This window comes from Mustelus asterias, chromosome X (assembly GCF_964213995.1).
Source record: "Mustelus asterias chromosome X, sMusAst1.hap1.1, whole genome shotgun sequence".
NCBI classification, from domain to species: domain Eukaryota; kingdom Metazoa; phylum Chordata; class Chondrichthyes; order Carcharhiniformes; family Triakidae; genus Mustelus; species Mustelus asterias.
This window is the reverse complement of record NC_135834.1, coordinates 10,517,997-10,544,721: the sequence shown is the minus strand read 5'-3', so window position 1 is coordinate 10,544,721 and position 26,725 is coordinate 10,517,997. Positions and strand designations below refer to the sequence as shown.

Below are 26,725 nucleotides of genomic sequence, written 5' to 3'. Positions count from 1 at the left end.
GGGGCTTTACTATATCTCAAGCAGCAGCTAACAGGAGCACCACTTGCCGCAGGGGCAGAGATTGGATCAGGGTTGTTGCAGCATCGCTTCTAGTTAGTTAAAGTTTCCCCCCACCACCTCCAAGACAATGTCCTTCCGCAGCCGCAAGCACTTCAGCAGCCAGTCTTATACCTCAGGTTCCAGTATGCAGCGGGTCAGTTCCATCCGGGCTGCCCCTCTGATGAGCATGGGAATCAGCCAGCGATTCAACAAGATCTCCCTGGAGGCTCCCCCCAGCTTCGAAGGGGGTCAGGCTTTCCAGGAACTTCGCAGCCGAGAGAAGGACCAGATCAAAGGCTTAAACAACCAGTTCGCTCGCTTCATTGACAAGGTAAGAAAGAATGTTTCCTTCTCTTCTCCCTCCAAAAAAACCCCCGAGTCAAATATTCCAAAAGGGAAAATGCTAAAAAATCTCAGCTGGGCTGGCAGCAGGAAAGTTAAAGTAAAGTTTATTTATTAGTCCCAAGTAAGGCTTACATTAACACTGCAATGAAGTTACTGAAATATTTATTAGTGTCACAAGTAAGCTTACAAATTCCCCTAGCCGCCACACTCCGCCGCCTGTTTGGGTCAATGCACCCTAACCCGCGCGTCTTTCGGACTGTGGGAGGAAACCGGAGCACCCGGAGGAAACCCACGCAGACTTGGGGCGGGGGAATGTGCAAACTCCGCACAGCCATGACCCAAGCCGGGAATCGAACCCGGGTCCCTGGCGCTGTGAAGCAGTAGTGTTAATCATTGTGCCACCCTGTGCCGCTTTCTGTGTCGAGAGAAAAGAGCTGATGTTTCGAGTCCAGATGACCCTTTGTCAAAGCTCAAAATAGCAAAATATTCAGCTGAAATAGAAACAATGCTTACAACTGTCACAAGATATAAACTTTAATTAAATACGCATCATTTTTATACATAGACAGTTTGTGACTATGACTTTTCTGTATTACTGCTGATATAGTGCCAATAGAGACCTGTTAAGCTTTCAAGTGGCACAAAGAAGTGTGATATTAACATGCTAGACGATGCTACATTCAAAGCAGGTTTTAAAAAGGCATGTTACTCATGTCTTTCCTAAACCCCAGATATTAAAAGGGAAAGAATTGTCACAGTATCGAACTAACTGAGGAAGCTTCGTTTCAAAATATTAGTGTTATGCCTCTGGAACTTTTCCATTGACCTAAACTAGATTCCTTCCACACGAGGTGGCCCCAGGGTTAATGCACCTTCTTAACGATGCAGGGATCATAGAATCCCTACAGTGCAGAAGGAGGCCATTCAGCCCATTGAATCTGCACTGACCACAATCCCACCCTATCCCCATAACCCCACGCATTTACCCCAACTAATCCCCCTGACACTAAGGGGCAATTTATCATGGCCAATCCACCTAAGCCGCACATCTTTGGACTGTGGGAGGAAACCGGAGCACCCGGAGGAAACCCAGGCAGACACGAGGAGAACATGCAGACTCTGCACAGACAGTGACCCAAGTCGGGAATCGAACCCGGGTCCCCGGCGCTGTGAGGCAGCAGTGCTAACCACTGTGCTACCGTGGCAAAGGCAGCTCCTCATTACTATTTCTGCCTGTTACCAGGGGAACCGGGGTTCAATTCCCTGATGGGGAGCGATGAAATTTACCTGACCATAGGGTGTGTTTTGAGATAGATAAATATTTGATCAAAAGCGGGATAAAGGGCTCCAGGGAAAAGGCAGGGAAGTGGAGTTAGGGCGGCACGGTAGCACAGTGGTTGGCACGGTAGCACAGTGGTTAGCACTGCTGCTTCACAGCTCCAGGGTCCCGGGTTCGATTCCTGGCTCGGGTCACTGTCTGTGTGGAGTTTGCACATTCTCCTCGTGTCTGCGTGGGTTTCCTCCGGGTGCTCCGGTTTCCTCCCACAGTCCAAAGATGTGCGGGTTAGGTTGATTGGCCAGGTTAAAAATTGCCCCTTAGAGTCCTCAGATGCGTAGGTTAGCGGGATTAGCGGGTAAATATGTGGGGGTAGGGCCTGGGTGGGATTGTGGTCGGTGCAGACTCGATGGGCCGAATGGCGGCCTCCTGCACTGTAGGGTTTCTATGATTTCTATGAGATGCGGATCAGCCATGATCATGTCGAATGGCAGAGCATGTTCGATGGGCCGAACTGCCTACTCTCGCTCCTAATTCCTATATTCCGATGTTCGCTGTTGGTTGTTTGGATTTAGAGATGAGAGCTGAATTATTTGAAGAAAAGGAGGCTGACACATTCCGGGGGAGCGATCATCCTGATTGCTTTGACCCCTTTCCTTGCGAAATCTTACACTTTCCTTTGGCCATTTCACCTTCAGGTCTTGTGGACTTGAAAAGGAACCTCCCATTCTCTGATGATCCTTTGAAATCCTCGGCTTATTCTTTCACCCAGTTGGATTTTTAAAGCAGAGTTTCCTGCTCCATAGAATCCCTACAGTGCAGAAGGAGGCCATTCAGCCCATTGAGTCTGTACCGACCACAATTCCACCCAGGCCCTATTCCCGTAACCCCATGCATTTACCCTTCTAATCCCCCGACACTAAGGGGCAACTTAGCACGGCCAATCCACCTAACCCGCACATCTTTGGAGTGTGGGAGGAAACCGGAGCACCCGGAGGAAACCCACACAGACACGGGGAGAATGTGCAGACTCCACACAGACAGTGACTCAAGCTGGGAATCGAACCCGGGTCCCTGGCGCTGTGAGGCAGCAGTGCTAACCACTGTGCCACCATGCTGCCCACTGATGTTTTGACAATTGGTTAGCACTGCTGCCTCACAGTGCCAGGGACTCGGGTTCGATTCCCGGCTTGGGTCACTGTCTGCGCAGAGTCTGCACATTCTCCCTGTGTCTGCGTGGGTTTCCTCCGGGTGCTCTGGCTTCCTCCCACAGTCTAAAAGACTGCTGGTTAGGTGGATTGGCCATGCTAAAGTCTCCCTCGGTGTACCCGAACAGGCGCCGGAGTGTGGCGACTAGGGGATTTTACTTTATTGCAGTAAGTCTACTTGTGACACTAATAAACTAAACTGAAGTTCCCTTCAATTCACTTTCTAACTAGATTGAGGAATTATCTGAAAGTAAGCCTTCTTGTGACACTAATAAATAAACTTTAAACTTCAATTAAATATGCGTCATTTTTATACATAACAGTTTATTACTTTTCTGTATTAGTGCTGATATAGCATCAATGGAGACCTTTTAAGTGGCACAAAGAAATGTGATATTAACATGCTGGAAAATGCTACATTCGAAGCATGTTTTAAAAAGGCATGTTACTCATGTTTTTTCTAAGCCCCCCAGTGCATTTGCTTATGTTTCAAGGTGCGGTCACTAGAGCAACGCAACAAGCAGTTGGAAATGCACTGGAAGCTATTGCAGGAGAAAGGGGCGCGCAGTTCCAACATTGACGGCCTGTTCCAAGTCTATTCCAACAACCTGAAGCAGCAGATCGATGCCTTGGCCCAGGAAAAGCTTCGCCTCCAAGCCGAGTTGGAGGGCATGCAGGGACTGGTGGAAGACTACAAGACCAAGTACGCGCACAATCCTTCAGCCACATCCTTTGTTTTAAAGTTGGGGCGGGTGAAATGCCTCCGTGCGCTGTTTTGCGGATGATAGAAAAGGGGCTGATTTCGTTGGGTGTGAATTTTAGCGATGCGGAGAGTAACGCCAATTTGCTACAGAATTTGTGCAAAGCTTGCACGTCAATAAGTTATATTTTAATCATCTTTTATTTCAATATAAGTTAGAAATATAGAATCTCTACAGCGCAAAAGGAGGCCAATCGGCCCATCGAGTCTGCACCTATTCTCTTACAGAGCAATTCACCCAGGCCTCATTCCCGTAACCCCACATTTACCCTGCTAATCCACCTAACCTTAGCATGTATTATTGCACCCTTATATTAGCATGTTCCCGTAATATTCCTCTGGCTGCTGCTTAAACAATGCTGCAAACCATTATGTTTAAAGTTTAGCTTCCTTTAAAACAGGAGACAAAGGACATGGTTAACACACGTTATCTCTGTATGATTCCAAGGCATTTATGTGGATTTGGACACAGAGGGTGGGATTTTCCAGCCACACGAGCCCCAGAAAATCCCACCCAAGGTCAACAGACCTTTGCATGGTCTACCCGCCCCACCCTGCCCGCTGTGGCAGGCGGGACGGGAAACCTCCCCCAGAATCTGTGGTCGAACTACAGGCAGAGACGACCCGACTGTGTGCAAAGTGATCTTCGCACCATCATAGTCACGCGATCGCTGCCATTACCACTGAGAATTTCCTTTAGGGTCCTTCCGATCGACCATCTGGGAAGATCAACGCAAATCCCGTTCAGCTGGTGCAGCAGGGGTTCCTTATGAAGTTGGGGGTGGGGTGGGAAGTGGGGGGGAATATAGGAAAGGTGGAGAGAGAGTGGGGGCAGTTTAATTTGATGCTCTCCATTCACATGGCCTCCAAAATCACTATCTGCAGCAAAAACAAGAGGCGCTTAAGCGCAAAGATGTGCTTAAGGCAATCGGAAGTTGTATTTTGCCACAGATTAGGTTTCTGTGCCAGCACTCACGCCAAGGCAACACCAAATCCCAGCCGCATTCCGTTTAACAAAAGGAGCCGGCAGGAGAATTTCTTTAAGATGAAACAGTGAGCTGTTATGATCTAGAATGCACTACCTGAATAAGTGTGAATTTAATCATAACTTTCAATAGGTGGAATGAGTATCTACTTAAAATTAAAAGGCCGGTGGGGGTGTGTGGGGATACTGGCCAATGGGCAAGGAATGGGACTGATGGGAATGCTCTTTAAAGAAGCCAGCACATACAGGATGGGCCCAGTGGCCTCCCAGCTCTCATTCCCTGGACACACCACAATTTGTATAGCAGTATGGAAAATGGGGCTCGTGGAGCTGTCACACCCCACCGAGCAGTGACTCCACCATCAACAATAGCAGGACTTCTGGGCGGCACGGCGACACAGTGGTTAGCACTGCTACCTCCCAGCGCCAGGGACCCGGGTTCGATTCCCGGCTTGGGTCACCGTCCGTGCGGAGTCTGCACGTTCTCCCCGTGTCTGTGTGGGTTTCCTCCGGGTGCTCCTGCTTCCTCTCACAGTCTGAAAGACGTGCTGGTTAGGTTGATTGGCCATAGTGTCAGGGGGATTAGGACTATAAATATGTGGGGTTACAGGGATAGGGCCTGGGTGGGATTGTTGTCGGTGCAGGCTCGATGGGCCAAATGGCCACCTTCTGCACTGTACATTCTATGATCTTTCTATGTGGATCCCACTCCTGACTGCCCCCCGTTGTAAAGACTGCACTGTGATCTCTTGAAAGTGGGTTAACATTCAGAGGGGAGTGATCACCAACTCCGCGGACCAAGATTAGGGTTCAGCTCCAGACAACTCTTGTGAGCAGAGGCCAGGTGAAAGGTTGGTGGGACTTCGAGCTTTGTTTGCACCCCATGGGGAGGATACTTCAAAGATTAAAAAAACAGGAGGAAAGCAATAGGAAATCACCTCAGATATTCTTCTCCAGTAAGTGGTTCAGGACGCGTGAATTCGGACATGCCACAGGGGGCAGGATATAATGGACGGGCAGACGTTGCCATATTGCTATGGTGCCATTGCCTTCAATGTAAGAAAGCTCCCTTCACAACCTCAAATTCCCAAAGCACGTCATACCTAATGAAGCACTGATAAGTCTTTTCACTGTTAGAGTGTCGGTGGGTGGGGGAGGGGGGATGATGGGCAGCCTATGCACAGCAAGATCCCACCAACAGCAGTCCGATAACTGTCTCTTCTGATTTTGGTTGAGGGATGGAAATAATTTACGCATGGGGCATCGGGAAACGCAACAACAAAGAGGAGAAGGTTTATGGGACACCGAAAGAGAAAATGCTGGAAAATCTCAGCCGGTCTGGCAGCATCTGTGAGGAGAGAAAAGAGCTGACGTTTCGAGTCCAGATGACCCTTTGTCAAAGCTCAAAGGGTCTTTGTCAAAGCTTTGAGAAAGGGTCATCCGGACTGGAAACATCAGCTCTTTTCTCTCCTCACAGATGCTGCCAGACCTGCTGAGATTTTCCAGCACTTTCTCTTTTGGTTTCGGATTCTAGCATCCGCAGTCATTTGCTTTAATCCAAGGTTTATGGGACAATTTGCCAACGTGGCATACGCACATGACTGGTAAAGTTGCATATAAATTTGTTGTAAGGCTTAACTTTAATCTTCGTACAGTTAAATCCGTTAGATGCAAGTCTGGGCTTGTTACCTCCTTTTCATGTTTCACTTGACATACCATTCCACCTGACAGCATTCCACTGTTCTAACCATTGAAAGAAAGGGCGTGTGATTGTATACTACTTTTCATGCCCCAAGGATGTGCCAAAATCCTTCATTGCAAAATAAGTGCATTGGAAGTATAATCACTGTTGGGAAATGCCGCAAACTAATCTGTGAAGCCAAGTATGTCTAATTCAACTGTTAACCGCCAAAGTGCTTCTTTTGAAGAGGCTTTTGATCCTCAGTTGATGGTTCAGTCACCTAAATGCCCCATGTTGGGCGCCATTATTTCGGGGTGGCACAGTGGTTAGCACTGCTGCCTCACAGCACCAGGGACCCGGGTTCAATTCCAGCCTTGGGTCACTGTCTGTGTGGAGTTTGCACATTCTCCCTCTGTCTGTGTGGGTTTCCTCCGGGTGCTCCGGTTTCCTCCCACACTCCAAAGATGTGTAGGGTAGGTGGATTGGCCAGGCTAAATTGCCCCTTAGTGTCCAAAGATGTGCAGGTTAGTGGAATTGGCCATGCTAAATTGCCCCTTAGTGTCCAAAGATGTGCAGGTTAGGTTGATTAGGTCGCCACACTACCAGAAGGACGTGGAGGCTTTGGGGAGAGTGCAGAGGAGGTTTACCAGGATGTTGCCTGGTATGGAGGGGCTTAGTTATGAGGAGAGATTGGGTAAACTGGGGTTGTTCTCACTGGAAAGATGGAGGATGAGGGGTGACCTAATAGAGGTGTATAAAATTATGAAAGGCATAGATAGGGTGAACGGTGGGAAGCTTTTTCCCAGGTTGGTGGTTGCGTTCACGAGGGGTCATAGGTTCAAGGTGAGGCGGGGGAGGTTTAACACGGATATCAGAGGGACATATTTTACACAGAGGGTGGTGGGGGCCTGGAATGCGCTGCCGGGCAAGGTGGTGGAGGCGGACACACTGGGAACGTTTAAGACTTATCTAGACCGCCACATGAACGGAGTGGGAATGGAGGGATACAAAAGAATGGTCTAGTTTGGACCAGGGAGCGGCGCGGGCTTGGAGGGCCGAAGGGCCTGTTCCTGTGCTGTATTGTTCTTTGTTCTTTGATTGGCCATGCTAAATTGTCCCTTAGTGTCCAAAGATGTGCAGGTTAGGTGGATTGGCCGTGCTAAATTGCTCCTTAGTGTCCAAAGATGTGCAGGTTAGGTGGATTGGCCATGCTAAATTGCCCCTTCGTGTCAGGGGGTTACCCGGGTAAATACATGGGGTTATGAGGATAGGGGCTGGGTAGAATTGTTGTCGGCTCGATGGGCCAAATGGCCTCTCTCTGCGCTGTCGGGATGCTATAAATACATTGCCCAATGTAGAATTAAATTATAAAGGCTCGATCCTCATGTCGTTTGTGGCGAATTAGTTGATCTCAGCCACGATGGTGAATGTGATACTGTGAGAAATCTAGGTTAGAGAGGGGAGACCAAAAATCTAAGGTCCCAAAGCCTGGCCTCCATATAATGAACACTGTGCCCACGTGGAATTAAAAGGCCAAATGGCCCTGTTCCATGTTTCGATTCTGTGTGAATGATCGGAGGTAAGCATAGGGTGGAGCTTGGCTCTGCTTCTTTCCAGATCAAACGGTCTGCCCACACTCGCTGCCTAGATTCACAGGGCAAGCAAGGCCAACTGACTGAATCACATCTCAGCTCGAGAGAAATGGGGGAAAGGTTGTCATGGGTCGTGACAGGAAAAGGTTTGATTCATGTTGGCCAGCAGAAGGAGATGTCATGCCGGACTTGAGTCTAGATGTGCCAAATCTAAGAGCATTCTTAATGGTTTTGAGGCCGATTGTCACCAGCAAAGTGTGAACTCTCATTCACGCTTGTGCAGAATCTGGCTTCATATGTGACGCACCAATCTTGGAGTGTTTTGATTTGATTTATTATTGTCACATGTATTGGGATACAGTGAAAAGTATTGTTTCTTGGGCGTTATACAGACAAAGCATACTGTTCATAGAGAAGGAAAGGAGAGGGTGCAGAATGTAGTGATACAGTCATAGCTAGGGTGTAGAGAAAGACCAACTTAATGTGAGGTAGGTCCATTCAAAAGTCTGACAGCAGCAGGGAAGAAGCTGTTCTTGAGTCGGTCGGTACGTGACCTCAGACTTTTGTATCTTTTTCCCGATGGAAGAAGGTGGAAGAGAGAATGTCCAGAGTGCATGGGGGGTCCTTAATTATGCTGGCTGCTTTTCCGAGGCAGTGGGAAGTGTAGACAGAGTCAATGGATGGGAGGCTGGTTTGCGTGATGGATTGGGCTACATTCACGACATTAGTGGCGGAGCAGGCTCGAGGGGCCAGATGCCCTACTCCTGCTCCTAGTTCTTATGTTCTTAATATTGTCGAAATCAACTCAATCTCTCTTCATACATCAACTCCCCCATCCCAGGAATCAGTCGGGTAAATCTTTGATTCAATCCCTCCATATCAACTACACTCCGCTGTTATAGATTCCTTATCTACACATCCTGGCACTTCGACATGTCCCATGAGCACTAAATTCCAAAGTGTAACTGAGTGGCTTTGCACAGGCTGGTATTAATTCACCATTAGCTTGCCCTGACAAACGCTTGTGCGAAGACTATTGAACTGGGAATAGGACTTGTTGGGTTGTGAACCTTTGGAATTCTCAACAGTGCTTCAGAGGACTATGGATGCTGAGTCAATGCTCAGGAATGGGATAGATGGATTTTTGGGCAGTAAAAGGCGTAGCTGAGGTGAAAGGTCAGCCATGGTAGTATGGGTGGCACAGTGGTTAGCGCTGCTGCTTCACAGCGCCAGGGACCCAGGTTCAAATCCCAGCTTGGGTCACTGTCTGTGGGGAGTTGGCATGTTCTCCCCATGTCTGTGTGGGTTTCCTCCGGGTGCTCCGGTTTCCTCCCACAGTCTGAAAAACGTGCTGGTTAGGGTGCGTTGACCCGAACAGGTGTCGGAGTGTGGCAACTGGGGGAATTTCATTTCATTTTTTCACTCTTGGGGTGAAAAAATGTCTCCTCCTCTCCATCCTGAATGGTCTACCCTGAATCCTCAGACTGATACTCATCAGGAGGTGTTCGGTCCAATGACTAAAACTTGGGCAACGAGGTTGATTTTAAAAGGGCGACTTAAAGGAGGAAAGTGAGGTCGAGAGGGGCGGAGAGGTTGAGGGAGGGAATTCCTAGAGCTTGGGACCCAGGCAGCTGAAGGCCCGGCCGCCAAGGGTGGAGCGATTAAAATCACGGATGCTCAAGAGGCAAGGGTTCGGGAGTACAGGGATTGTGATGCTGGAAGGGATTACAGAGACAGGGAGCGGGTAAGGCCATAGATAAATTTGAGAACAGAGGGTGGGATTTTGCGCCGTCATGCATCCCGAAACTGTAAAATCTCGCCCGAGGTCAACGGACCTTTCTGTGGTCCCTCGCCCGCTCCGATTCCCGTGGCGGGCAAGGCAGTAGAATTCCAGCCATGGTGAGAATTTTAAATTCTAGACCAGGAGCCAGTGTAGGTTAGGACTGATAAGTGAATGGGACTTGGGACATCGAAGGCATTTATATTCAACATTTATCATTTCAATCTTAATAGCGTCGTACTTTATAATTCAAAACTATGGAATTTGATCAGTAGCACATTATGTTGTAGAGAAAAATACAAGCATGAAATACATTTATATCCTGAGGTGTTTGGAAGATTTCACACCCTATTTTGAATGAACTTTACTGTTTTGCAGTTAACCATATATCTCCATGGTGGCACAGTGGTTAGCACTGCCGCCTCACAGCGCCAGGGTCACAGGTTCGATTCCGGCTGTGCGGAGTTTGCACATTCTCCCCGTGTCTGCGTGGGTTTCCTCCGGGTGCTCCGGTTTCCTCCCACACTCCAAAGATGTGTAGGTTAGGTGGATTGGCCATGCTAAATTGCTCCTTAGTGTCCAAAGATGTGCTGGTTAGGTGGATTGGCCATGCTAAATTGCTCCTTAGTGTCCAAAGATGTGCTGGTTAGGTGGATTGGCCGTGCTAAATTGCTCCTTAGTGTCCAAAGATGTGCTGGTTAGGTGGATTGGCCGTGCTAAATTGCTCCTTAGTGTCCAAAGATGTGTAGGTTAGGTGGATTGGCCATGCTAAATTGCCCCTTAGTGTCCAAAGATGTGCTGGTTAGGTGGATTGGCCATGCTAACTTGCCCCTTAGTGTCAGGGGATTGGCAGGGTTACGGGAATAGGGCCTTGGTGGGATTGTGGCCGGTATGGGCTGAATGGCCTCCTGTACTGTCAGGATAAAAGAAAGGGATGGGCAACAGATGGGAGAAGGGAAGGGAGTGAGCAGTCTGTGGAGGGATCCCCTGTGGTTGTCCCCCTCCAAAATAGGTATATTGTTTTGGATTCTGTGGAGGGGGATGACCCTCCAGGGGTAAGCCACGAGGACCAGATCGCCTCCACGGAGACAGGCTCAGGGGTCCGGAAGGGAAAGAAGGGGTTTAGGAGAGCGATAGTTGTGGGGGACGCAATGGTTAGAGGCACGGACAGGCGGTTCTGTGGGAGTGAACGAGAATCCAGGATGGTAGTCTGCCTCCCTGGTGCCGGGGTACTGGATGTCTCCGAGAGGGTAGGAAGCATATTTAAAAAGGAAGGTAGTCAAACTGATGTGATTGTACACATTGGTGGAAATGATGTAGGTAGGAAGAGCAGGGGGGTCATACGAGAGAAATTCAGGGAGTTGGGTGCTAGGCTAAAAAGTAAGGCCTCCAGGGTAGCAATCTCTGGACTGCTCCCGGTGTCTAGTGCAAGTGAGGCTCGGAACAGGGAGATTCTACAGTTGAACGCGTGGCTAAAGGACTGGTGCAAGAGGGAGGGTTTTAAATTCATAGATAACTGGGAAATCTTCAAGTCAGGATGGCAACTGTTCAGAAAGGATGGGTTACACCTCAACTGGAAGGGAGCAAATATCCTGGCTGGGAGTTTTGCTAGAGTGTTTCGGCAGGATTTAAACTAGTGTGGCAGGGGGGTGGGGAACAAAACAGTAGGTCTGTAAATACTGAGGCTGGGGTTGAGCTGGGGGCCAGGGCAAGGCTAGCTAAGAAGAGGAGCACTCTGGAGGAGGATGACCTGAGTGGGCCTGGAGGTCTGGAGTGCATCTGCTTCAATGCGAGGAGCGTAACGGGTAAAACAGACGAACTTAGGGCCTTAATGCTTATGCGGAATTTGGATGTGGTTGCGGTGACGGAAACTTGGTTAAAAGAAGGACAGGACTGGCAGCTGAATATTCCGGGGTATAAGTGTTTTAGGCGAGACAGAGGAGGGGCTAAAAAAGGTGGGGGAGTAGCGATATTAGTTAAGGAGCATATTACCGCGGTGCAGAGGGTAGACAACTTGGAGGGGTCATGTACTGAGTCGCTGTGGGTGGAACTCAGAAACAGGAAGGGTGCAGTCACTATGCTGGGGGTGTACTACAGACCACCCAACAGCCCACGGGAAGTGGAGGAAAGGATATGTCAGGAGATTCTGGATAGGTGCAGAAAAAATAGGGTTGTTGTAGTGGGGGACTTTAATTTCCCTGGCACAGACTGGAAAGTGCTTAGAGCTGGGGGTCCGGACGGGGAGGAATTTGTAAAATGCGTACTGGAAGGTTCTTTGGAACAGTATGTAGATAGCCCGACTAGAGAGGGGGCTATACTGGACCTAGTTCTGGGAAATGAGCCCGGTCAGGTCGTCAAAGTTTTGGTAGGGGAACATGTGGCAAATAGTGACCACAACTCTGTTAACTTTAGGATAGTAATGGACAAGGATGAGTGCTGTCCTACGGGCAGGGTGCTAAATTGGGGGAAGGCTAACTATAGCCGGATTAGGCAGGAATTGGTGGATGTTGATTGGGAGAGGATGTTCGAGGGTAAGTCCGCGTCTGGCATGTGGGAGTCTTTTAAGGAACTATTGATAAGGCTGCAGGATAGGCATGTGCCTGTAAAAAGGAAAGATGGGAAAGGTAGGATTCGAGAGCCGTGGATAACCAGGGAAATTGAGGATCTGATTAAAATGAAAAGGGAGGCGTACGTTAAGTCCAGGCAACTGAAAACAGATGGAGCTCTGGAGGAATACAGAGAGAGTAGGAAAGAACTCAAACGGGGAGTTAGAAGGGCAAAAAGAGGTCACGAGATGTTCTTGGCAGGCAGGATTAAGGAGAATCCTAAGGCATTCTATTCATATGTTAGGAACAAAAGAGTTGTCAGGGAGAAAATCGGACCTCTCAGGGACAAAGGAGGGGAATTATGCTTAGAACCCAAGGGAATAGGGGAGATCCTAAATGAATACTTTGCATCGGTATTCACGAAGGAGAGGGGCGTGTTAACCGGGAGTGTCTCGGAGGGAGGTGTTGACCCGTTAGAGAAAATCTCCATTACAAGAGAGGAAGTGTTAGGTTTTTTAGGGAACATTAAAACTGACAAAACCCCAGGGCCTGATGGCATCTATCCTCGACTGCTCAGGGAGACGAGAGATGAAATTGCTGGGCCTCTGACGGAAATCTTTGTAGCTTCTTTGGACACGGGTGAGGTCCCTGAGGATTGGAGGATAGCGAATGTGGTCCCGTTGTTTAAGAAGGGTAGCAGGGATAACCCAGGAAATTATAGGCCGGTGAGCTTGACGTCCGTGGTAGGGAAGTTGTTGGAGAGGATTCTTAGAGACAGGATGTATGTGCATTTAGAACGGAACAATCTCATTAGTGACAGACAGCATGGTTTTGTAAGAGGGAGGTCGTGCCTTACAAATTTGGTGGAGTTTTTTGAGGAAGTGACAAAAACGGTTGATGAAGGAAGGGCCGTGGGTGTCGTCTATATGGATTTCAGTAAGGCATTTGACAAAGTCCCACGTGGCAGGTTGGTTAAGAAGGTTAAGGCTCATGGGATACAAGGAGAAGTGGCTAGATGGGTGGAGAACTGGCTTGGCCATAGGAGACAGAGGGTAGTGGTCGAAGGGTCTTTTTCCGGCTGGAGGTCTGTGACCAGTGGTGTTCCGCAGGGCTCTGTACTGGGACCTCTGCTATTTGTGATATATATAAATGATTTGGAAGAAGGTGTAACTGGTGTAATCAGCAAGTTTGCGGATGACACGAAGATGGCTGGACTTGCAGATAGCGAAGAGCATTGTCAGGCAATATAGCAGGATATAGATATGCTGGTAATTGGGCGGAGAGGTGGCAGATGGAGTTTAATCCGGATAAATGCGAAGTGATGCATTTTGGAAGAAATAATGTAGGGAGGAGTTATACAATAAATGGCAGAGTCATCAGGAGTATAGAAACACAGAGGGACCTAGGTGTGCAAGTCCACAAATCCTTGAAGGTGGCAACACAGGTGGAGAAGGTGGTGAAGAAGGCATATGGTATGCTTGCCTTTATAGGACGGGGTATAGAGTATAAAAGCTGGAGTCTGATGATGCAGCTGTATAGAACGCTGGTTAGGCCACATTTGGAGTACTGCGTCCAGTTCTGGTCGCCGCACTACCAGAAGGACGTGGAGGCGTTAGAGAGAGTGCAGAGAAGGTTTACCAGGATGTTGTCTGGTATGGAGGGTCTTAGCTATGAGGAGAGATTGGGTAGACTGGGGTTGTTCTCCTTGGAAAGACGGAGAATGAGGGGAGATCTAATAGAGGTGTACAAGATTATGAAGGGTATAGATAGGGTGAACAGTGGGAAGCTTTTTCCCAGGTCGGAGGTGACGATCACGAGAGGTCACGGGCTCAAGGTGAGAGGGGCGAAGTATAACTCAGATATCAGAGGGACGTTTTTTACACAGAGGGTGGTGGGGGCCTGGAATGCGCTGCAAAGTAGGGTGGTGGAGGCAGGCACGCTGACATCGTTTAAGACTTACCTGGATAGTCACATGAGCAGCCTGGGAATGGAGGGATACAAACGATTGGTCTAGTTGGACCAAGGAGCGGCACAGGCTTGGAGGGCTGAAGGGCCTGTTTCCTGTGCTGTACTGTTCTTTGTTCTTTGATTCTATGAAATCTGTAATTTGGTTCCCTGCGAGTTTTACAGGAATTGATAGCAACTTGCAGTCATATAGTGCCTGTAATGTGGTTAAAATTTGCAAAGGCCCATTATTAGCAGACAATTCTACACTGCAAACCTCCTCTCGAAAGGAAAATGACGAAGGGCTGTAGCATCAAGTGCGGGACACCACCGAGAATGGGCTGAGTGGGAAGCAGTGCCTTGGATTTTAAAACACTGAGGCGGGTAAGCTCGTAAGGAGGGTATATTGCCATCTGCGCATTTCAAAAAGCGATTTAAACGCGGTCCATGATTCAGAATACTTTGCAGATTGCAGGTCTGGAATGCTCTGCCTCAGAGTGTGGTGGAGGCAGATTCACTCTTGGCTTTCGAAAGGGAATTGGATAATTACCTGAAGAGGGAAAGCTTGCAGGGCAATGGGGCAAGTGTTTGGGAGTGGGATGAACTTAGTTGCTGTTGCAGAGCTTCAATGGGCCAAATTGCCTCCTTTTGTGCAGTATCGATTCTATGATGCTACAGTTAATAACTTGGAAATTCTGCAGACAACTAGTTATGACGATGTTTGTCTTTGTTCTGAAGGTATGAAGATGAAATCAATTTGCGGACCGAGAGGGAGAACGAATTTGTAATGATCAAGAAGGTGGGTTCAAGCTAAACCTCTTGGTAAATGCAGGGCATCTCTGCCATGTTGGTGGGCAATGTACCCTCCAGTCTGACAAAATGGGAACTCCCCCATTGGCTTGGTCTTCAGCTTGAGGCAAGTTAACCGATCTCAGCCAAGGTGGCAGTCAGATGCTGCAGTGGCACTGAGGTGTGCGTGCCAATGTGCATGCCCACCTGTCCATCCGTCCATCTCTCCTGACAACCTGCTGTGATTCCTCCCACCACCCAAACCCTACATTTGAAAACCTGCTGATATTCGAGAGAGATTTTCGGTTGCGAGGGGGGTGGTAGTTTTCAGCAACTGGGTGCGCAAAGTGGGGTGAGAGCCCTTTGCACCAGATCCCCATCCATTTTTGCGGTTGGCAGATTTTCCTGGTATCACCCATGCCCATGCTGCCAAGTGCCTCCTCACAAATGACTAGAGGAGTGCTTAAACAAGGCAACAATAATGGCAAAGCATCAAGAGTTCATTGCCCCCTCAGATATTTCAGATGTAACTTGCATCTCATTGTAGCCGATATATCCAGGGGTTGGGAAAGGTGAAAGAGGCCTCATTGGGCATCGTAGATGCTTTAATGGAGAGATAGATGGAATTTGGCTATTTAAGGTCACTGCATGATTACCAGTGGAGACTGCCTGTCCCTCTAACTTACTGCAGGCGTTGGAGATCCCATATCCCTCATGCCTGCCTTTTCCCATTCCCACCACAAGCCCCGGGGCTGAGCAACTTGTTACAGTTGACAATAATTTAGAAGAATGAGGGGAGATCAAATTGAGGTATACAAGATGATAAAAGGTCTGGATAAAGTAGACGTGGAGCGGATGCTTCCTCTTGTGGGGCATTCTGGAACGAGAGGTCTTAGGATAAGGGGTAGCAAATTTAAAACAGAGTTGAGGAGAAACTACTTCTCCCAAAGGGTTGTGAATCTGTGGAATTCGCTGCCCCAAAGTGCGGTGGATGCTGGGACAGTGAGTACATTTAAGGAGGAGTTAGACAGATGTTTAATTGCAGTAAGTAGTCTCACAACACCAGGTTAAAGTCCAACAGGTTTATTTGGTAGCACGAGCTTTCGGAGCGTTGCCCCTTCATCAGGTAGTGACCTAATGAAGGGGCAACGCTCCAAAATTTTTAATTGGTAATGGGTCGAAGGGTTATGGGGAGAAGGCAGGAAAATGGGGATGAGGAGCATATCAGCCATGGCGGAGCGGACTCGATGGGCTGAATGGCCTAATTGTGCTCCTATATCTTATGAACCTGTAATACCTTTGGGAATCTGTCAAAAACAAGTAAGCTAAGCTGACCATAGAACATTCACCAGGGTCACATCTGAACACGTAGCCTACCGTCCCTACACCAATGAAGAAAATCGAAGAATAGGTGAAGTACATTCACAATGGCGTGGTGTGTCTGCCTTTCAAACAGAGCAAGCATCCTCAAGAGAGCAGAGGTGAAAATTGGAGACGAATGAAAAATAAAGTGAATGGACCTTTCAAATTCCACCAAACCTCCCCCGCCCCCCCCCGCCCCCCGCTGCCCAGCCCTGTGTAGCTCACCCACTTGACACTTCTCTCTTTCTTTACCTTGTAGGACGTTGATGAAAGCTATCTCAACAAAGTGGAACTGGAAGCTAAGCTTGAGAGCCTTACTGACGAAATCAATTTCTTGAAGGACATATTTGAAGAGGTAAAGAACAAAGTGTGTGTGGAAAAATAAAGAGCGTTTTGGCAGCAAACACTCCATTTTCACCCAGTAAATTTGGGGGATCCAGAGCAGAGAAAGTTGCGATTAAGCCCTCTCTCTCCCCTGGGGCAATGCGGAGCTTTTTGTCAGATTGTACTGAATTAACACTGTTGCAACAGCACCAGTAGAAGTGACCTTTATCACAATGTTTTGCAGTTAGCCTTATTGACACAACTCTCACATGGTGTACAATACAAATACAGCTTGCTTTCCTGTTTTCATTTCAGTAAGAGTTGGAACTGTTAAATGGGACACGGGAATTGTTCAGTTGAAATACATCTGCTTGTTTTCCCATCCAGGAAATTCACGAACTGCAGGCTCAGATCAAGAACACTGCTGTCACTGTGGAAGTGGACACCAGCCGTAAGCTGGACCTTTCCAGCATCCTGAATGATGTCCGGTCTCAATATGAAGGGATGGTGCTTAAAATTCGCCAGGACACTGTGACCTCATGGGAAAGCAAGGTAATGCTTGGCATATTCTCTGCGTATCTCCGGTTAGAGAGCGGGCGTTGCCAGCAGTGAATGGCCTTCTAGGATTCACAAAGACAGGCAATGTTACTATCTTGTGCAGACATAAATACTGAACTCCAAATATCTTAACAAATAACATGAAGAGAATCTCCTCTGCATGCATTTGTACTTTTTACGGATGTCCCACAGTTTAATTTCAAACAACTGTCCAGTTACATCTTGCCTATTGGCAAGTTTGTACACCTCAATCAGGTCTCCGCCGCCCCGAAACTTCTCTGCTCCAAGATAAACAACCCCAGCCTCTCCATAGCTGAGACGCTCCAACCCAGACAGCATCTTGGAGAATCTCCTCTGCACCCTCTCCAGCCCTGACAGCATCCTGGAGAATCTCCTCTGCACCCTCTCCAGCCCTGACAGCATCCTGGAGAATCTCCTCTGCACCCTCTCCAGCCCAGGCAGCATCCTGGAGAATCTCCTCTGCACCCTCTCCAGCCCAGACAACATCCTGGAGAATCTCCTCTGCACCCTCTCCAGCCCAGGCAGCATCCTGGAGAATCTCCTCTGCACCCTCTCCAGCCCAGACAACATCCTGGAGAATCTCCTCTGCACCCTCTCCAGCCCAGGCAGCATCCTGGAGAATCTCCTCTGCACCCTCTCCAGCCCAGGCAGCATCCTGGAGAATCTCCTCTGCACCCTCTCCAGCCCAGACAGCATCCTGGAGAATCTCCTCTGCACCCTCTCCAGCCCAGACAGCATCCTGGTGAATCTCCTCTGCACCCTCTCCAGCCCAGACAGCATCCTGGAGAATCTCCTCTGCACCCTCTCCAGGACAGACAGCATCCTGGAGAATATCCTCTGCACCCTTTCTAGTGCGATCGCATCCTTCCTATGGTGTGGCGACCAGAGCTACCCACACTACTCCAGCTGTGGGCTGTCAAGCTGTCTCACCTACTTTCTTTTAAGTGTGGCACCCTGGACAATGCCCCTTAGCCAATCCATCCAGTTTCTCAGTAAAGAAAAAAATTAACTTGGTGAAACACTGGGACAGATAAAAAGGGTAAACGCAACTGCAGTATGGAACTCAACAGATAATCATAGAATCCCTACAGTGCAGAAGGAGGCCATTCAGCCCATTGAGTCTGTACTGACAACGATCCCACCCAGGCCCATGCATTTACCCGAGCTAGTCCCCCTGACACTAAGGGGCAATTTAGCACGGCCAATCCACCTAACCCGCACATCTTTGGACGGAGGGGGAAAACGGAGCACCCGGAGGAAACCCACGCAGACTCCGCACAGACAGTGACCCAAGCTGGGAATTGAACCCGGGTCCCCGGCGCTGTGAGGCAGCAGGGCTAACCACTGTGCCACCGTGCCGGCCCATCATTAGATGCAATATGTTGCTGTTTGGGTGTGGGCCTTTGTCAGTATTGTCAGGACTATGGCGACCCGTATTGGTTTGGACAGCTTTACACGATGATAATGAATTTTACTTTCACCATCATTCTCCATTTTTTTAGTTCAGCGATATGAAGAAGAATTCTGGAAGGAATGCAGATGATCTCCGTGGAATGAAGACTGAGATTTCAGACACGCAAAGACAAATCGGACGCTTAAATTCTGAAATCCAGGCTCTGAACAAACAAGTAAGATTGCTCTGCGGAGGATTGAAATAGTTACATCGAGACTTTTCCACCATTGTAAATACCTCCCTGCGCCCCCCCCTCCCTCCCTGCGCCCCCCCCCTCCCTCCCTGCGCCCCCCCCCTCCCTCCCTGCGCCCCCCCCTCCCTCCCTGCGCCCCCCCCTCCCTCCCTGCGCCCCCCCTCCCTCCCTGCGCCCCCCCCTCCCTGCCTGCGCTCTCCCTCCCCATCCATTTTTATTTCATTTAGACTTTCACAGGATGTGGGTGGCGCTGGTTCGACCAGCATTTATTGTCCACCCCTAATTGCCCTTGGGAAGGTGGTGGTGAGCCGCTGCCTTGAACCACTGGAGACCATGTGGTGTAGGTACATCCACTGTGCTGTTAGGGAGGGAGTTCCAGGATTGTTATTGGACATCAGTCAGTCCATGTGGTGTAGGTACACCCACAGTGCTGTTAGGGAGGGAGTTCCAGGATTGTTATTGGACATCAGTCAGTCCATGTGGTGTAGGTACACCCACAGTGCTGTTAGGGAGGGAGTTCCAGGATTGTTATTGGACATCAGTCAGTCCATGTGGTGTAGATACACGCACAGTGCTGTTAGGGAGGGAGTTCCAGGATTTTGACCCAGCGACAGTGACATATTTCCAAGTCAGGATGGTTTGGAGGGGAACTTCCAGGTGATGGTGTTGCCATACAGCTGCTGTCTGCTGGAGATCACAGGTTTGGAAGGTGCTGTCTAAGGAGCCTGGGTGAGTTCCTGCAGTGCATCTTGTAGATGGTACAGATTGTTGATACTGTGCATCAGAAGTGGAGCAAGTCCATGTTGACTCTGGTGCATGGGGTGTCAATCAAGCGGGGCTGCTTTGTCCTGGATGGTGTCGAGCTTCTTGAGTGTTGTTGGAGCTGCACCCATCCAGGCAAGTGGGGAGTATTCCATCACACTCCTGACTTGTGCCTTTTAGATGGTGGACGGGCTTTGGGGAGTCAGGAGGTGAGTGACTCTCTGCAGGATTCCCAGCCTCTGACCTGCTCTTGTAGCCACAGTAGCATAGAATCATAGAATCCCTACAGTGCAAAAGGAGGCCCATCGAGTCTGCACCGACCACAATCCCACCCAGGCCCTATCCCCGTAACCCCACACATTTACCCTGCTAATCTCCCTGACACAGAGTGGCAATTTAGCATGGCCAATCAACCTAACCCGCACACCTTCGGAGTGTGGGAGGAAACCGGAGCACCCGGAGGAAACCCACGCAGACACGGGGAGAATGTGCAGACTCCACACAGACAGTATCCCAAGCCGGGAATCGAACCCGGGTCCCTGTCGCTGTGAGGCAGCAGTGCTAACCACTGTGCCACCGTGACGCCCAACACCCTTTGTTGGTGGGGTGTTGAGGAGGGGGGGGCAGCGCGGAATGCTTTGTTTTCTCTTTCTACCCTATCCACCGCAGTTTCTCCACTCAACCAGCATCCTAAGTTGGGGTCTGGCTCACTTGGCACTGACGTTTCCTTTCGTACGTCGTAGAAAGAGCAGCTGGGGGCAGCGATTGCTGAAGCGGAGGAACGTGGGGAGCTGGCCCTAGATGAAGCGAAGAAACGCATTGCCGACTTGCAGGAGGCCATTGAGAAAGCGAACAAGGAAATGATTCGCCAGGTCCGTGAATACCAGGATCTGATGAACACCAAGCTTGCCCTGGACATTGAAATCGCAACTTATAAGAAACTACTGGAAGGGGAAGAGAGCAGGTTAGTACATTGGGTACCTCTAAATCTGGTTGAATTCAGTAAGTGTGCTACTGAGTTCCTACTAATACTGTCTCACTTTTGTACGATACGTTAAAATGTAGATATGCATCCTGGGGTGCACCAAGTTGATTCTACATCGTGCCCTGTGATGAAGGCACTAAGTTCGAACTGGCTTGGATTCTTGTTAATAATTGTCTACTCTTGGCCTGTGCCATTTGTTCACTTTTCTGAACAGCTCCACGCTGTGCGAACAGGAGCATTCAGCCCATTGATTCTGCTCTGTTATTCAAGTAAATCATGGCTGACTTGTATCTCCGCCCCATTTACTCACCTAAGTTCCATAATCCCTTGATAGCGCCATTGAATGAAAATCTATCAATCTCAGTCCCGAAAGCACAAATTGTCCCCCAGCATCCGTTACCCTTTGGGGAAGAGAGTTCCAGATTTGCGCAGCCTGTTTGTGTGTTGCAGGGAGGGTGTTTGGGGGGCGGCGGGGGTGGGGGGGGCGCTTTCCGATCTTCCTCTGAATTGGCCCAGCTCCAGTTTGAAGATTGGGTGGCGGAGGCCATTGGATGGCAGCAGAATCATCCAGTCCCGCCAATGTCTACAGGGCTTTCCGTGCCCTGCATCCGGGGAATGAGCAGTGGGGGGTCGCCATCGGTGGGACTGGATGATCCCACCGGTGGGAAGGGCTGGAAAATTTCAGCCAATGTCCCCTGGTTTTTGTCTGGCTTTCCAGCTGGAGGAAATAGGTTCTCTGTATCTATCCTAATAAATATTAATAAGATTGTAACTATCCCTCTATAGACAGTTACATGGGTATAGAGGGATGTGGGCCAAATGCGGGCAATTGGGACTAGCTTAGAGGTTTAATAAAAGGGGCGGCATAGACGAGTTGGGCTGAAGGGCCTGTTTCCATGCTGTAAACCTCTCTGATCTCAATCAGATCACCTCTCAATCTTCTCTCTCGAAGGGAAGACACGCCAAGTTTCTGCAATCGATCCTAATAAATTAATCCTCAAAGCTGTGTTTGTGTGTGGCCATGTTCGGTCAGTGACTGTTATTCTCTGATCTTTTTTTTTAGGTTATCAACACCAGTGAATGTGACCTATCACCAATCAACCAAAAGTAAGAGAACTTGAGACTTATTCAAATAACAATTTCTGAGCATCCTGTGCAAAGCAGGGTACACTTTGAGTGAGTGCTAAGAACTCGATTATTCTCTTCACCGTAGCGTGGGCTGGGAAGAGGCGTTCCATGGCTTGCGGGGGTTGGGGGATGGTGTCTCTGTGTTCCTTTTTAATTAAACGTGACGCGCCCCCCCCATCAGTGTCAGTGACTGTTGACAATGAGGGCAGCTTTACATTTTTGCGATATCCCAATGATCATCCATTAGAATTCCTGTCCCGATTTATTTTCCACATTTTTCAACGGAGAGGAAGCAGGTTGTGATCTGTAATGTTCAAATAGAAGTTACAATTAACCCCCTATTAATCAATCTTAGCTATCATGTACCTCCCTGCACCCAATGGCTTGCCTGCATTCACTGTCACAGCTCACGTACTAAGTACTATGACCAAATATGGGGCGGTTTTTTTTAAGAACTGTACCCCTCCTCCCTCCACTATTATTTTGCCACAATAGTTTCAGCATAGTTCATGGGATATAAAACATTTCTTGCTTTGTTGGTACTTTTTATTTGGGGTGTGTACTCTGTCAGAAGCATGTTAATTATCCCTACCCCAGTGGGTCCTTTCTTCTATCCACTCGTGGGACATGGGCGTCACTGGCTGGCCAGCATTTATTGACCATCCCTAGTTGCCCGAGGCCGTTGAGAGTCAACCACATTGCTGTGGCTCTGGAGTCACTTGTAGGCCAGACCGGGTAAGGATGGCAGATTTCCTTCCCTAAAGGGCATTAGTGAATCAGGTGAGTTTTTAAAAAGTTTATTTATTTATTTGTCGCAAGTGGGCTTCCATTAACACTGTAATTAAGTTACTGTGAAATTCCCCTAGTCGCCACAGTCCGGCACCTGTTTGGGTCAATGCACCTAACCAGCACGTCTTTCGGACCGTGGGAGGAAACCAGAGCACCTGGAGGAAACCCACGCAGACACGGGGAGAATGTGCAGACTCCACACAGACAGTGACCCAAGCCGGGAATCGAACCCGGGTCCCTGGCGCTTTGAGGCAGCAGTGCTAACCACTGTGCCGCCCCCGTTTTTTTTCTGGCACTCCATGATGCTTTCATAGTCACCAGTAGATTCTTAATTCCAGATTTCTTTTTTTATCGAATTCAAATTCCACCATCTGCCGTGGCGGGATTCGAACCCGGGTCCCCAGAACATTAGCTGAGTTTCTGGATTAATATTCTGGCAATAATACCCTCTCTCTCTTCTAAACGCCAATGAATACAATCCTAACCGACTTAGTCTCTCCTCATATGATTGTCATATGAAAGTCAGTAATGTTGCACCAATCTGATGGACCAAGAAAAGTCATGGTTGCCTCCCCGCCCCTCTGATACACTTAGAGTCATCGAGGTTTACAGCATGGAAACAGGCCCTTTGACCCAACTTGTCCATGCCGCCCAGTTTTTAACCACCAAGCTAATCCCAATTGCCTGCATTTGGCCCATATCCCTCTATACCCATCTTACCCATGTAACTGTCTGAACGCTTTTTAAAAGTTGTACCCGCCTCTACTACTACTACCTCTGACAGCTCGTTCCAGACACTCACCACCCTCTGAGTGAAAACAATTGCCTCTCTGGACCCTTTTGTATCTCTCCCCTCTCACCTTAAACCTATGCCCTCTAGTTTTAGACTCCCCTACCTTTGGGAAAAGATATTGACTATCTAGCTGATCTGTGCCCCTCATTATTTTATAGACCTCTATAAGATCACCCCTCAGCCTCCTACGCTCCAGGGAAAAAAGTCCCAGTCTATCCAGCCTCTCCTTATAACTCAAACCATCAAGTCCCGGTAGCATCCTAGGAAATCTTTTCTGCACTCTTTCTAGTTTAATAATATCCTTTCTATAATAGGGTGATAACTGCCCTGGAGGCGGTACAGTGGTTAGCACTGCTGCCTCAGCACCAGGACCTGGGTTCAATTCCCGGCTTGGGTCACTGTCTGTGTGGAGTTTGCACATTCTCCCTGTGTCTGCGTGGGTTTCCTCCGGGTGCTCTGGTTTCCTCCCACAGTCTGAAAGACGTGCTGGTTAGGTGCATTGGCCGTGCTAAATTCTCCCTCGGTGTACCCGAACAGGAGTGTGGCGACTGGGGGATTTTCACAGTAACTTCGTTGCAGTGTTAATGTAAGCCTACTTGTGACATTAATAAATAAATGCAACAGTGTTGGTCACAGGTATTGGCGAGGGTTCAGTGTAATAAATTGGTAGATTAGGAAAGCATTGCTCTCTGGTGCAATCATTATCCCTTCTCTTTTGTCACATGTTAAAATCTCTACCCATTCAGCAGGCTACGGATTTCCGCAGTTACAGTTCGAAAGCTTGAACCGCGGTGGACTGGAGACAAGTGGAGTGAGCAAGTCCCTTATCGTCAAGACAATTGAGACCAAGGATGGCAAGACACTCTCCGAGTCCCCCTTTTATCCAAGAAAATGAAGCTCTTGTGTTTTACAGAAAGATATGTCTGGTCATTTCAATCAAATTTGAATATTTTGAGGTATATTTTAACCAACAAAATTTGAATCTCAAGACCTCATTTGTGTATGCTTTGAAGGATCTCAATAATAAGGAATTATGAAGGACTTTGCCCCATTCTTGGTACGAAATGTGAAATAAAACTTGATAATCCAGTACATATGCGTTTAATGTTTTGAGTAATTTTCCAATTAACTTGCACCAGATATTAGACATCTTCATTCTTCACTGACACTCGCACTAAGTTGATCTTTCTCTACACCCTAGCTATGACTGTAACACTACATTCTGCACTCTCTCCTTTCCTTCTCTATGAACGGTATGCTTTGTCTGTATAGCGCGCAAGAAACAATACTTTTCACTGTATCCCAATACATGTGACAATAATAAATCAAATATTAAGCTGATCTTTCTCTACACCCTAGCTATGACTGTAACACTACATTCTGCGCCCTCTCCTTTCCTTCTCCCCTATGTACTCTATGAACGGTATGTTTTGTCTGGAAAGCGCGCAAGAAACAATGCTTTTCACTGTATCCCAGTACATGTGACAATAATAAATCAAATATTAAGCTGATCTTTCTCTGCACCCTAGTTGTGACTGTAACACTATATTCTGCACTCCTTTCCTTCTCTATGAACAGTATGCTTTGTCTGTATAGCGCGCAAGAAACAATACTTTTCACTGTATCCCAATACATGTGACAATAATAAATCAAATATTAAGCTGATCTTTCTCTACACCCCAGCTATGATTGTAACACTACATTCTGCACCCTCTCCTTTCCTTCTCTATGAGCGGTATGCTTTGTCTGTATAGCGCGCAAGAAACAATATTTTTCACTGTATACTAATACATGTGACAATAAATCAAATCAAAAGCTAATAGATTTACACATTCATCAATAGACAATCTCAGGAATTGTCTCAAAGAACTTGGTTTGGTTTCCAAGTGACATAGTGTTTCTGATGTCATAAACAAACAACTTGCCAATTGTAGCCAATTACAGCAAATCCGAAACAAGCAATTTTTCAATCCTTCATTTGCATACATATTCACCAATCATATCCTTGCTTTTCACCCTTTCTTTTTCAATGAAAACTGCTGCTAATCCTTCATTTGCATAGCATGTCCCCATATCTCGCCTTTGGTATTTGTTGTGGAAAACTCTGATCTTGCTCATCCTCTGGTGAAGGCCAAAGAACGGAATGTTATGGGGCCTACGCAGATGAAGATTAGCCTGTTCATGCTGCATAGCAGACACTGACCCCTTTCGAAGGTCTGTAAACTGAAAAACATTTTCCACTGTCGTACAGAGAAAGCATGAAACTTTAATTTGAACAATTTAACTTCGACAGGACCAGAATTGAAAGGATGTGCAAATTATCAAAGATGTCTTGTGTAATCAGATTCAGTTACTTCATAACCTCATAGTCAGTGATGCTTTGGGAAAGGGTGATCATAAAATCATTGCATTTTAAATTGCCAGCCTCCCATCCATTGACTCTGTCTACACTTCCCGCTGCCTCGGGGAAAAGCTGCCAGCATAATTAAAGACCCCACGCAGCCCGGACATTCTCTCTTCCACTTTCTTCCGTCAGGAAAAAGATACAAAAGTCTGAGGTCACGTACCAACTGACTCAAGAACAACTTCTTCCCTGCTGCTGTCAGACTTTTGAATGGACCGACCTTGCATTAAGTTGATCTTTCTCCACACCCTAGCTATGACTGTAACACTACATTCTGCACCCTCTCCTTTCCTTCTCTATGAACGATATGTTTTGTCTGTACAGCGCGCAAGAAACAATACTTTTCACTCTATGTTAATATATGTGACAATAATAAATCAAATCAAATCAAATGCATTCAAGAGTGACGCACCAGTCCAAATCTAGTCTTAAACGTAAAGCGAATTACACAGGTTTGAGGGGTGAGCAGCCTAAGATAAATTTGAAAGTTAATTATAAGATGTGACAGTAGCTAAGCAATGGTGAACTATCTCACATCCATTCCTTTGAGAAATGAAAATGCCACAGCAAGAATGATTCCCCCATTTGTGGCTTACTAAAGAAATTAGGATAGGATTAGACTTGAAGAGGGGCTTGTAATGTTAACAAGCAGGGTAGTAAGCCTGGAGGTTGGGCGAGTTTTAGAATCTAACAAAGGATGATCAAAATGTTTATAATGAGGGAGAAATCGAGTATGAGAGTAAGCTAGTGAGAAAATGGAAGATCATAAGAGCTTTGACAAATACAGAAAAAAGGACGAGTTAAAAAGGGGTTCCTTAAAGCTGAGGTGAAATTATAAGAAGGAAATGAAAGAGATGTAAAACAAATCTATTTATTATTGTCACAAGTAGGCTTACTTGCAATGGAGTTACTGTGAAAATCCCCTAGTCGCCACACTCCTGTTCGGGTACACTGAGGGAGAATTTAGCACGGCCAATGCACCCTAACCCGCACATCTTTCAGACTGTG

The 26,725-nt window shown here is 47.9% G+C and overlaps 1 protein-coding gene across 1 annotated transcript; it reads left to right on the top strand.

The window, feature by feature from the left end:
• Positions 1 to 26,112, top strand: LOC144481911 (keratin, type II cytoskeletal 8-like). The gene is made up of 9 exons (XM_078201076.1): positions 1 to 370; positions 3,363 to 3,571; positions 14,895 to 14,955; positions 16,567 to 16,662; positions 17,019 to 17,183; positions 18,713 to 18,838; positions 20,362 to 20,582; positions 21,667 to 21,710; positions 24,060 to 26,112. Exons 1-9 carry the CDS (start codon positions 128 to 130, stop codon positions 24,206 to 24,208), a joined length of 1,314 nt encoding a protein of 437 aa, XP_078057202.1. The 5' UTR covers positions 1 to 127; the 3' UTR covers positions 24,209 to 26,112.
• The last annotated feature ends 613 nt before the right edge of the window (positions 26,113 to 26,725 follow it).

Excerpts from the sequence above, each read along its gene's own strand:
- LOC144481911 (XM_078201076.1), top strand. The coding sequence starts at position 128 with ATGTCCTTCCGCAGCCGCAAGCACTTCAGCAGCCAGTCTTATACCTCA. Across the intron at positions 3,572-14,894 it reads GTGGAAGACTACAAGACCAA|GTATGAAGATGAAATCAATT; the intron begins GTACGCGCACAA and ends TTTGTTCTGAAG. Across the intron at positions 14,956-16,566 it reads AATTTGTAATGATCAAGAAG|GACGTTGATGAAAGCTATCT; the intron begins GTGGGTTCAAGC and ends TTTACCTTGTAG.